The sequence below is a fragment of the Colossoma macropomum genome, unplaced genomic scaffold (genome assembly GCF_904425465.1).
Source record: "Colossoma macropomum unplaced genomic scaffold, Colossoma_macropomum, whole genome shotgun sequence".
Lineage (NCBI taxonomy): Eukaryota > Metazoa > Chordata > Actinopteri > Characiformes > Serrasalmidae > Colossoma > Colossoma macropomum.
Window position 1 is genome coordinate 30,263,861 of NW_023494788.1, and position 13,511 is coordinate 30,277,371.

At 40.2% G+C, this 13,511-nt stretch overlaps 1 protein-coding gene across 1 annotated transcript in view; it reads left to right on the plus strand.

Moving 5' to 3' along the window:
* gpc3 (glypican 3) overlaps positions 1-13,511 on the plus strand; it is a 219,749-nt gene that overhangs the window by 176,407 nt on the left and 29,831 nt on the right. The window contains exon 7 of the mRNA XM_036569138.1: positions 13,103-13,307. Coding sequence (XP_036425031.1) covers positions 13,103-13,307 — 205 coding nt within the window. The remainder of the gene's footprint in view (positions 1-13,102; positions 13,308-13,511) is intronic.

The following is a 13,511-nucleotide window of genomic DNA, read 5'->3' on the forward strand; positions in this document are numbered from 1 at the left end:
ATAGCTTTTCTACAGTGTGTCCCGCGTTTGCTTAGAACATGAGTAAAGTGGAATTCCTGCTCAGGGGATTGTGGGAGCAGCAAGGGGTGTCAAACTCAACCACTAAACAGGTCACTTTTGAAAGATCTTGACAAGAATAACTTCTTACTATAACCCCAACCTCTCCATTATTTATTCAAAATACACAAAAACGTCAATAGCAAAACACAGGCACTTGTAGTTTATTATATATTCAGATTGTTGCTGTCAAAACAAATATGTAGTAAAAAGAAAAACAAGTATCTCCAAAATGGTACAAGAGAGGGCAAAAACATTATTTACTTTTGATGTAAGATAATGTAAAGAGAGTTTATTCAAAGCATTTTTGGAGCATTTCTCTTGGTCCAATCATCATGAAGTTGTCAGGCAATTTAAAGGACGGCTGCTGAGCTCAAATTATGCAGAAAACTAAAAATCGCAATTCTTTTTTCGATATATCAGCTACGTTAGCTGTAGATGACTGGTATACCTCTTTGATGGTCTTTTAAACCATTTTGGCATCTTTTTTTTGCTACACGTTCATTCATTCTTGGGATCAGTTTCTGAACTGCTGGGAAAAGTGTTTATATTTGTTGAACTGAAGCTGAAATGTAGCTAGTGTGTTTGGTGACATGACTGGAGTGGAATTGTGTAGAATTGTGGTGTAACCGCTGTCTCATACATTGTTGTTGGGGTGGGGGGGTGCATATTATGTTGCAAGTGCATGCTGGGGATTGTAGTGCAGCAAATTGTGAAACATGTTAATATAAATGGAACATCAAAATAATTTCGCAGGACAGACAGGATTGTGCCACAGGCCTGATCTTGCCCACAGGTCTTGTGTTTGACATATTGATTTTAGATTATAAGCAAATTTTTGCCAACCAGTAAATGTGAGAGGAGCTGTGAGAACAGCAGCAGAGTTTTCCCCATGTGCTGTGTCATTATGTATTCTAAATGTATCCAGAATATGTTCATTTGTTTATGTATTATAATTAAAACGTTACTGAATACATTTAGGACAGTATTCAGATGCCACTACTCATCAGTACCAAAGCTCTTTACTAATGCTTTTATGCCTTCTACACTCATGTTCATCTTTATGAAAGTGTCTTTGTTGGTGTGAGGAGCACGTTTTGCCCAAATAATGACTTGAAAGATGGCCATTCCAATCTAAAAGCACATATTGAATATCATTTGGCTCAAAGGTGTTTTAAACAACTGTAAGGCATGCTGACATCATGAGGTAAAGCATTATTACTAGGAGCAGAAAATATTTAGCTACTTGTATCTCATTACTATACTTAAGTATTATTTTTGGAAGATTTGTGGTTCACTCAGAGTATTCAAGCTCACAACTTGCACTCAGTTACATTTCCAAGAGAAAAAACAAATTTCACTCCTTGCAATTTCACTTAGATCTTCAAAGAACGTGTTAAATCTCCAACAGCAGATTTTTCTCTTTTTTATTTTTTTTCTCACCGATCAGTGGAGTTTTTACACATCCAGTCGATTTTAGATCAATATAATAGACAATTTCCCCAAACTATATTTTATTTGCCTTCATGCAAGCAGCAGTACCACCCTGTATTTTTTCTTATTACAGGTATAATTTCTGTTTAAGTGTATTTGAATTTCATCAATCAGCTCAGAATTAATGTTACTTGCTACTTAATGGTTCCAAACTTCCACTTTTAATTGAGTAAGATTTTACACAATACCTATACTTACACTCAGGTACTGTTGCACTGTACCTTTTCCATCCCTGCCTGTTGCCAAGTTAGAACTGTCACAAATATGTACACATTAAATTGTTTTCCACAAAAATAAACCTGGTTAGTCATTAAAATGTTAAGCTATCAAAAACCAGCACAGAAAACATGCTCATTTGTGGCAAAAACAATCTGGCACCCTAGGCCTAAACTCTTGACAGGCAGTGTAGGTATGGAGAGAAAACAATTAAAAATGCAGGCTTTACAAATGACAGTGATCCTATAACATACCACTTGATAAGATCATGAGGTGATTCAGTGCAAGCTGGGGTTGCAGCGGACAGTCTGGTGATGTCGGATGGACTGCACCGGACCACATGACTCTGGGAATCACAGTGATAACGTGTCGAGGCCGGGAGCAAGAGACAAGCAGCGCCTGTTTTCAGACACTAATCAGATTTAGCCACCAGCGCTCACATCAGTGAAGTGAAACTTTTTTTAGCTCATTCAAAACAAATGCCTGCATTTACTGCCGACATGGCAACATTTACATTTGGGCGGATCAGAGGTTTGTGAGTTGTTTTTCGAGCTGGATGGACGAGGAATGGTGAAACAAGGGTTCCACCCTTATATTGTTAAAAGCTGCTCATTTTCTCAGACTGTAGAAGACATTAGTTAAGTAAGTTAAATACTGAAGTGTGACATTCTCTTTAGAAATGTGTTTAGAGATGTGATAAAATTCCTTTGTTGAGAATGTATCTCCAGTCCAGGCAGCAGCGTTAGTAAGAGAAATGTTAGGATTCTGAAAATGCATTTTAGATTTTAATCTGACCCAGAAAAATGTGGAGAGAATGTAATAATTCACTGTAGGAGGAGCACACACCCAGTTTAACATGCCCAGTGGAGCAGAATGACGGTCTCGCTCTCTCATTCTCTCTCTCTCTGTCAGTATATCACTATCATCAATACATATATATATATATATATATATATATATGTTCATCTCTTTCTCTTTCTTTCTCTCACTCTATTGCTCTCTCTACCTCCCTCTCTCTTCTCTCACTCCTCTCTCTATATAACAGTCTGTTTCTTTCTCACTCTCTTTCTTTCAAACTCTCCATTTTTCTTCCTCTCTTTCTCTCTCTTCCTCTCTTTGTCTGTCTCTCTCTCTCTGTGGTGCTGTTCTGTCTGTTTTTCATGACTGCTGTGTCTGCAGCCAGAGGAGTGAGGGACATGTGCAGAGGGAGAGAGGGAATGGGGATAGAGAAATGAAGGAGGGAAGGTGCGCAGGCGCCCCTTTCCTGTCACACTTGAAATTTAATAAAGGTTAAGTAATGTATAAAGGGAGTGTGTCTGTTTGAGAGACCTGGTCTGCTGTAGAGCTTTCCATGACTCAGACCATGAAAATGTGCCTCATTTTTCTCGACCCTCTCTCAGATATTTTCCGTAATCAGCCCAGATCTGAGCCCCGTCTACATACACCAGACACTACGAATGTGAATGTGCATGTATCATATTAGTGTGCAAAGGCAAAAGAAGTGTAGATTAGAGTTCATAACGTAACGGCGTGAAGAATGCAGGAAACTGCGATTCAAACACAATTACATGAGGAGTTAAGCACAGAGATCATTTGATTATTCAGGTCATGTAATAAAGTATGGCAGGTTTCCACTGATGTGCCCTAAAAAGATCTGAAAGTGCTCATGCCGCTCCTAATTAAAGCACACAATAGTACAGTATGTACGCTGTTTAGTTGTGGACCTTGGCAGGGGCCTGGAGGCTGTAGCATATCTGAGCTGCAGTCCACAGACCATAAGAGGCTTTAGAGGCTCTCCACATGTCTGGACACGTCCACTCTCTAAAGGGAATCTGTGCATGGTCTGATGCTAATCGCAGAGTGAGGCGGAGGAAACTCGGCCCGTGTCTTAATTCAGATGCTACACACTATAATATCACACTGTTCACTCTGTACTTGATGGTATTTGACTATAGTACAGTGGTCTGTACGATATTTTCACAATAGGGACAATCAATCTTGTCTTGTCTTGCGTGTAAAGGGCTTTCCAGTAATTGCTCTGGTCTTTTACTGCCTATGATATATTAGTTTTATCTGACATCACATTTTGAATGATTTTTGAATGCCAGCTTTTGCCAGGCATTTTCGTACATAAGCATTGAACAGAGCTTCTTTCTGCTAGCCCCCTATAGGTTTCTTGTAGTATGTTAGCGCTAAGCTTACAATGATTAACATGAACATTTTTTGTAGGTTATACACGAACAGTTGAAGCTTGTGAAAGACATTCCATGTTTTATTGAAGTTTGTAACAGACATATTAACATATATTTCACTTCGCCTCCTCCTCTCTGTTGCGTATGCCAGCCTGCAACCACTGAGTGCTAACAATGTGCTAAGTTCCACACTCAGTTTTCCAGCGGTTGTAGTACATCATTGGGAGATTGAAGGAATATTTAGTGAAAAATCAAATTTAGCCATGTTTGGTGTTAGCCATGAGACATGTCCGGATTTTTTTTTTACTTCTTTAGTTTAATGCTGGAGCTGCGAGGCTCACATTGCTAACAAACAGAAGACCTCAGTAGACCCCAAAGTCTTCCATAAATACATCCCCAAAACGTCTCTCAACTTGCCCAAACCACATCCAGGTCTTCAATAAAACAGCACAGACTTGTCAATATGGTTTAGGACTATAAAAACGTTAGGTGTCAGATTTTTGCTTCTTTAGTTTAGCTCTGGAGCTGCAAAGCTAACATTGCTAACAAACAGTAGAAGTCAATAGACACTCAAATTTTCACAAATACATCCCCAAAAATACTTTGAACCCGAATTCAGGTCTTCACTAAGATCACACAGTCTTGCGGTAGTACGACTTACTGTGAACTATAAAAATAATGTTGTACCAAAACATGTCTTGGCTTATTGACATCTAGGGTGAGGGGAAAATTGTGTAAATGTGATTTGTTTGTCAAACCATCCCACAATGTGAATACACCACTTGTGCTATAAGTGGCTAGGTCACTACAGAAATACTCAGCTTCAATGAGACACAGCTTCACTTTCCTCAGTTTACTTGCTGTCCTGGTCTCATGTAGAGAAGGCTTGTCCACATTCTGACCCTGTTTGGGTTTAATTTCAGCAGGGAACACGCACACAAACACACACGTGGACTAACATGCTGTTGGACGACGCATGGGACCAAACCACAGGCCTTATCAGAGCCCCCTCAGGGGCTGTTCACCCATGGCCCTCCACAGCCTTCTGCTGCTCATCTGCTGCCTCCACACTGTGTGTTGTGGTTACCAGAGAGGGGGGAACAAAAAAAGAAAAAACATGTCTGCTCATGTCAGAGAACAGGGAGCTGCGCTAGGCTCTCGCTCAGATGTTACTGTAAACAGGGGTTTTGTTTGAGATGGAGACTCAAGGTGATTATTAGCTGGCGAGGGAGAAGCAGTGGAGTAGGGTTGGGATCATGGGAGTGGTTAAAGCAGTAGTTCAGCCCAAAAAAATAATTTACACAAAACTTCCCTCATCCTGAAGGAAGTCAATCAGCCAAGACGTGTTTGGTGTCTGAAGTTTGCTTCTTTAGTTGCGCTGAAGCTATGAGGCTAATATAGCTAACAGGCAAATAGTTAATGCAGCTGGTTACAGAAACATTAGCCTTGAGAAACTCATGTTTGTCTCCTTTTCAACTGCCCAATAAACTATCTTCTTTTTTGTTTTCTTGTCAGCCACTTTTCTGCTACTGCCTTACGGATGATTATTACTCTCAGAAATACTGGCATTCATATCACTTCAGCTCACCATGCGAAGGTGTGTCATTTCATCTTTGTCATTGTTGCCGAGATTGAAATCGGGCATGTGTCCAGAATGGTTGGAGAACACCAAACATGATATAAGTACTTTGTGGAAGAATTCCTTCACAGCAGTCAGAGTGCAGTAACGTCAGCTAACATCTACAAAATGATGGATATGTTAAAATAACTACAACCAAAAAGCTAGATTAGTCATTTTAGCTGGTGATGTTGGAACAGCTTGCTAACAGTAAACCAGTAGGCAAAAAAGTAAACACACACATTCTGGCAGGGGAGCGTGCTGCATCGTCATGGTCAGTAGTACTACTGTAGACATTTTCCAGTAAACAACTTGCTCTCTCAAATGCAGCCAGCTTTTGAGGGGAAATGAAAACTGTTCCACTGAAAGCGACTGGAAACAGCACCAACTTTGAAGAGCAGACAAGTCAAGTCAAGTCAAGAGGCTTTTATTGTCATTCCAACTGTGTACTTGTACACAGTTGGAATGACAATAAAAGCCTCTTGACACAGTACACAGTGGAGCGAAATTACGTTCCTCTCATGGTGCAACATGGAACAAAATAATACACTATAATACACGCCAAGTTTTTAAATGAGTTGCTTTACATTATGCAGTTCAAGTACAATTACTTTTATGTTACTAAAGTTGCATGTAAGTTTCACTATGTAAACCAAGGCTTAGAAAGAATGAAGCAGATAAGAGGAGTTGTATTGTCATTTCTGACTCTTTTACTCAGTCACTTACCTCTTGGTAAAGAATCAGACTCAAAGCAGTGATCAAAATTCACCTGCTATTATTTTCATACCACTGCGTTTGCCTAGACTGGACAGTGTGTTTCTTGACTGGGGGCTCTGATCATGGGCAGGACTCTGTGGGGCTTGAGGCTACAGTAGGCCTGCGGCCACTCTGTCTGGCCAACATTGAGCAATCCACCACATGCTGGCCTTTGAGTGGGACTTCTCGCTCTGTTTTGCTTTGTGACTTGCTGCTGTGGGAGGGGAGGACGCTGCGGCTGGGCAGACGCACTGATTGCATGTTTTGTGTTCTTCAACTGCGCTGCATTCCACAGGATCCACGCGGCTCATGGCTGCAGACCGCAAAGAGAAAGGAGGGGTAGTAGGGGGTCAATTATTTTTTTAATTTAGTTTTTTTCCCCTCGCATTTGTAGCGCGTTCTTGATTTTTCTCAGGCATGTTTTCATTTACTTGCTTCCTCCCCACTTCCTCTTGCTTTGTTACCCTATGTGTGTGTAAGAGCATGTTTTATGAGACATGATTCCAGAGTAAGGGAGATTTTTCCTCTTGTGGTGACTCTGAGGCTCCTACTTATGGAGGGCTGCCTGGAGCACCACGTCACTTTCTGCCCAAGCATCCAATGCCACCACACTGTGAGTGTGCGCGCGTGTGCTAGCGTGAATGTGAGCACACGTCAATGTGTTGATTAGCTCCATCAGCGTATCCTCCTTGTCAAAACAGGCCACCAGGCAGGGGAAGCTTTTCTTGCCGTCTCCGCCTCTGCCTTCTTTTTGAGGGAGTTTGTTTCAAAATATCCGCCACCACAATGCTCGCTCCCACTTTGTGACTGTTTGCCTCAAAGTTTCATCTGTTTTGTGGTAGAACATGGCTGCAAACAGCTTCAGGAACAAATCTGGAGGTTTTGGTAAATGCACTGAGGCCTTCAGGACATGCAGCACACACAAACGTGCTGTTAAAACACAAGAAATGTTGGGTGAAAATTTTTCACATTTTCACTAAGGTAGTCAATCAGCCAAGACCCATTTATATTTTGATCTTTGCTTCTTTAGCTTTGCACTGAAGCTACGAGGCTAATGTGCTGTACTGTGTAAAAGTCAGAGTCCCATTTTTTGTTTAATTTCTGATCAAAATAGCCACTAAGTACTAGTTTTTCACTTTTTTGGAGATATTTCTGATGATATTAGATATAAGGTAATTCACTTGCATGAGAAAGAGGAAAATTTGCGGGAGTTTCCAAAACTGGAGTTCAAAAAATTATTCAAAAAAATATATAGAAAAAACGAGACTTGTAGTAACTGTGCAAGACCTGGTAGACCACCAAAACTGTCACCATCAGATAAACAGCTCTTAAAGCTTTCATCTTTGAGAGAGAGGAGAAAATCAAGCTTCACTCTTGCTTCAGATCTGAAATATCCACAGATGTTTCTGTCCATCCTTCCACTGTGAGAACAACACTGTCTGAAAGGATCTGGATCTGAAAGGATGTGTAGCTGTCAAGAAGCTGTTACTGAGAAAAGGGAAGAGACAAAAAACAAGAAAATTTGCAAATCAAACAAAAAAGCTGCTGATGTTTTCAGAACAATGGACTATCCACCCCAGTCCAGACCTCAGCCTCACTAAATTTGTTTGAATGGTGAGAAGCAGAAAATGCAACTTCTAAGACTGAACTTTGGAGGTCTGGACGAATATCCCTGCAGATTTCTTTGAAAAACTAAAAGCAAGTCTCTTGAACTTGCTGAATAAGTTTTTCCTGATGGTGAAAATTAAAGAACTTAATGGCTGTTTTGGAAATTAAATGCTAAATGCTACCAACTAGCACTGTACAAACTACATGCCTAAACTACATGCCTAACCACATGCCTAAACCATCACACACTAGTCTCATAATCAATCTACAGTAGGCTTACTTATGTGTCTTCTGACACTACTCTGATACACTGTTAATGTATAAAAACAGACGAAAGTATGTTAAAAAAACAGCAGGAACCGCCTTAAAACCTGAGTTTTGTCTGTTGCCATTTTTTTGTGATGACAAACTCTCATATAAACCAATGTTTGCTACATTAGCCATGTAGCTCCAGTGCAAAACAAAAGAAGCTACTTCAAATGCCAGACATGTCTTGGCAAAGTGACTAAATTTGGCGTAAGGGGAAAAACGTGTAAATTAGATTTTTCTAAAGCTCTGTTCCTCCTTCCTTTAATGACCTATTCCTCCTCGTAAAACAAGCTCAGGGAAAAAAAAAGAATGTTTGCCTTTTATTCTCTTGCACAAAGAGGAGCAGCGCATCACTGTCTACCCAGCAGAGTGGAGCTTCACTAGGTGGCACCTCTGAAGGCCTGCAGCTGCTGGGCTCGGCTCTGTTTATGTCTTCTTTCCTCGCTTCGAAGCTGTTTCAGTGTCAGTGAGCTCTGGTGAGCAACCTGCTTAAAAGAATCAGTGTTTTTCATTAGTTTCTCTCGGCAGCCTGGTTGAAGTGCTTTCGGGGAGAGAGCGAGCAAGAGAGAGAGAGCTGTGTATGGCTCCAGTATCTTGGGCCTGAATGGAGGCCTGTGTGGGACTTTTGGTGGAACATGCCGTACGTCTGTCCCCACTGACCTCTGGAAAATGAACCGCTGTTAAAACTGTCCGGAATCGGACGGATGGTTCGCTGGATGAAGTTGTTTGCCTTCTCATCGATGTAATTTGATGATTATCGCTCTTTGGGTTTCGCTCTATTGCGGTCCCTGTCCCGGTCATGGGCCGCAGCTTCCAGAGTTTGTTTCTGACGAAAGCCATCCAAAGCATGACCCATCTGATATTAATTTTCTCCTGTAGACAAAAACAACACACAAAAAAACAACCCAACAACAAGCACATGCTCGCGTCCACACATCGGAAGGAAATCAATAAAAGAGGGAGAGGGTGGAAGACAGAATGGAGAGATGAAAGGAACAGCAGAAGGCTTGGAATTTTGAGCAATTTACTTTGGCAAGCCATAGAATTTGTTTGTTACAGAAAACTCATTGAACATCCATCTTCCCCCCCCCCTCACTTTCCCATGTTAGCATTTCCCAGTACAAAGAAATGGACTCTCTTTCATTTCACCCTGGCATGACTTAAAAGAATATTATCTGAATCATCAAGCGGTAAATGAATACTGTATGTATTACACTTTCCATAACAGACAACTATTCATCTTGCCATAGTGTGCTGTCGGAATTATCGGAATCGCAGCTGGGAATATTCATATGAATGGTCTTTTAAGTCATTAGTTTCTTAGTGGCGGCATTAAGCAGCTGAATTCAAGAGCCATTCAGTACTTATATTTTTTTAATATAGCAAATATGTTCAGTATTCGGAAGCAGTCAAAAGTTTGGATGGATTTACAGTTACTTACACATTTTTTCTTTTTTAGAATAATGAAGATATCATAACTATCACAACTATGAAATCACACATGTGGAACTGTACAATGACAAAAAAATGTAAACAATGTAAATAATGTCTTTAAATCCTTCAAATTAGCCTCACTTTGCCTTTATGCAGCTTTCCACACTCTTGGCATTCTCACAAGCAGCTTCATGAGGAGTCAGACGGGTGCTTTTCCAACAGTTTAGAAGTACTTTGGAAATAAATTCATACATAGATATCAGGTTGGCAGTTTATAGTAGTCTTAGAAACAAATTACGCATTTAAGCATAAGCCTTTAGATCAGGGGTCATCAACTGTTGGACCGCAGTCCGGATGCGGACCGAGCAAAGTATTTCAGCGGACCGAACCAAGAGCTTGAAAAAAAAATTATGAATTCAAAGCAGATTACAGTGGTTTTTGCTAACAATCATTTTCATTGCTGAGTTCTCTTTTTCAAATCTCTTCACACAGTTAGCACAAAAATACTCTGTTTGGACCACAGTTTCCAAAATTTTTTCATTCCCTTGCATGCAAACACTGTGACAAAAGTGTTCCATTGAACTCCAGTGAAATAATATAATACGCACATCAATTTACTAAATCACAAATACTATACCAAACAACAATCATAGCAAATAATATATGCAATGCTTATAGTGACAAACTGCTAATTGAATATATGTAAACAGGCCAATCACTATCTGAGCTGAAGTCCTACCCAGTTGTTGACCATCTATACAAATTAGTCACTTCTAGAGTTAGTGCAGTGGTTTATGAGGTGACTGTGCTGTGATTGGCAAAGTATTCCTGCTGCGAGAACACCAGTGTTGATGTTTTGATGATATGAGTTTATTTTGAGGTGTTCCTGCAGTGTTTTTGTAGCTGCAGAGCATTCTGGGTATAAAATGAACTAATGAGTTACACTGCATGTTTCTGCAGAGAGGGGTGTGAAGAGCTGTGAAAAAGTGAACTTGGCACTAAAAACGCGGAAAAAGAAGGTTGTATTTAAGCGACATACGTGAACACGAACCAGCGTGGCTTCTGTAGCAGTCCTGCAGTTCATCCAGTCAGATACGTTTATGTGAATGATTTGGCCGAATGCAGCTCATCAAAACAGAGGCAACAATGCTGGATATCATGTCAGAAAGTGAATACACACATTTTCATGAGTTTTTCATTTACTTGCTATTTCTAGTCTGAGTAGTGACATCATAACATTACATTATAAAGTCGATAGCAAAAGCAGAGGAATAAACAGAGAACACTTTTTTTCCTTGTTTCCAATTCAAAACTGATGTGTTTCATCTGCTCAGAGTCTGAGGCACTAAACAAAAGTGGAAACATTAAGTGGTAGCGCCACTGCTATACAAATCTTCGTTTATCAGAATATATTAGATGTTGCCTATTTTATTTAATTATTTACCTGAATTAAAACATTTGATGTAACTGGACTGTACTGCAAAATAGGAATTCCATCTATTTTTTACAGTTTGTTCATAATTAAATGGATAAGATGTAAATAAAGTCATTCAGAGTGAAATGCGCCATTCTAGAGTAACTTACTGAGTCAGAAGTGTTTACAGTGGTGATGATAGGAATAAATCGTCTATAGAGATTAATGCCTCTAAAAGCTACATCACAGAAAGCTATTACGTGTGAAATGGTTATGATGCCTGAGACATTGTTTTACAATAGTTTTGAGATAAAGTTGTGACCTAAAACATATTTTTAATGTATTTTTGGCACAAAGGTGTGTGTGAGGTGTTGCAAGGCCTAACAGACGTATGTAGATTTGCTGGTTCTTTTCTATAGTAAATAAAATCTGTTGTAGACATTGCGACCCTTGGTTTCTAATCTCCAGCACTGTAAAGAAATCCAAGTTTGCATGTTCCTCTACAGTGCACCATTTTACATCAAACCACTCGGAATGACTTAAGTTGACTTTTGGAATTTAGAGAAAGTGTAGCGTTGGTGCAGAAGAAGATGCAGAAAACATTGAGCATACGGGCAGTTGCTCTTTAATCGAACAGGCACTACAACAGGAGCAAAAAATGCCCAGTCCAGTGCTAACCCAACACCAAACATGGGGAAGGGTGGGTAATGCAGGAGGACACAGCATTCAAGGAGGGTAAACACTTTAAACCACTGGTTAAGTGCAAAGCCCACCCTCCTTGGACACAGTTTACACCAAGCAACACACTGATAACATCAACATCAGCAACAATAGTAACAATGATATGTCCAATCAGGTACATCCAAACTTTTAACAGGTACTGTAATTACAAGTATTTAACACTACAAGCAACTGCAATATATGTCCAATAACTTTATCAGTGAACATCTAACTGTGTAATTGTGAGTTTGGACTATGCCCCTGACTGAGCTTGAGACAGAGAAGGGGAACTCTGAGAAACTCGGGCAGAAGTTCTGGGCAGAGTTGCTGTGGTCGAGGAAGCCCGACTTCCAAAAGAACTCCAGATTGGTTTGATACTAGCTTTTCATGAGCTTGTCTGAGATCTTGGATTCGAGTGCGGATGTAGCTGTGGTGTGCAAAGTTTTCATCACAGGAAACTGAAAAGAGAGGGGAGAATTTATAGGGCGTATGATGGCGGAGGAGGAGTTTTGGGAGTGGTCCCTTTCCCAAATGTATCTCATAACTTAATTTACAGCAAATCTAACAAATTTATAATTTATAACAAATGAAATAACCTTTTTTAAAATTACTTTTCAGAAGTGACTTTTCTGGCTTCAAAGCAGAAATTCACTTTGCAAGTGGGGAAATGGGAGCTTCTACAGAGCACGTGAAGGCAGTGTAAATAACACGAAAATATGTTTTGTTTCATTTTGGACAGGATGGAGGTGGCCCGTTTATACCATAATGAAATCTAAACTCATAACCAAATTCAATAATGATCTCACAGCACGCAAGCCGTTTTGTGTTGTCTTACTCATGTTTTCAGATCGCACAGATAGAACCATTCCAAAAAGTCCTGTGGGCCAACAACAACATCAGTGTCACAACATGCTTGGAATAGTCGGATCCAGTCAACAAATTACACATCCCTGCCTAACCGCAGCCAAATTACTGTTATTTCTCACCAGCAAGTATAGATTGTTTAGAGAAATAAATAACAGCACTATGGCACTGTAATTATTCAATTTTATTTTGCAAAGAAGGCTCTTTTTGAGAGCTCAGTTTGTCCAATATGTGTTTAACTGGGTTAATAAATATGTCTAATGTGTAATACGTATCTTTCAGTAGCAGTGATGCTGTGTAGTAGTGTAAACACAATAAGTAATAAGAAGACAGTGAAAGCCATTATTTCAAATATTTCAAATATGTTCTTGTTGGACATTGAGGCTCTTTTACATCCCCTTCCATTTGTTGTCTCCACAGCTGTTACGGATGGTGACTTCACCAGAGAAGCGATGGAAGGCTCGTCCAGGAGGGGGAGCTGCGAGGAGAGATCCGAACCGGCAGAACCAAGGGGCGGAGGATGAGGAGGGTCTGGAAAGTGGCGACTGTGATGATGAAGATGAGTGTACTGGAGTTTCGGGACTCGGGCCACCCCCACGCCGCAAACGTTTACGCATCTTTGCAGGTCAGTAATGTTGTTCACTTATTGTTGGTAGGGAGCCCTTTAAATCTACTGATGTAACTTGGAGCTGCACTATGTAACATTGAAAAAGGTGTCATTACTGAGTCAGGAGAAAAAAACATGCTAAAATATTGTGTGTGTGTGTGTTTGTGTGTGTGTGTGTGTTTGTGTGTGTGTGTGTGTTCGTGTGCACTGCTGCGAGTTACC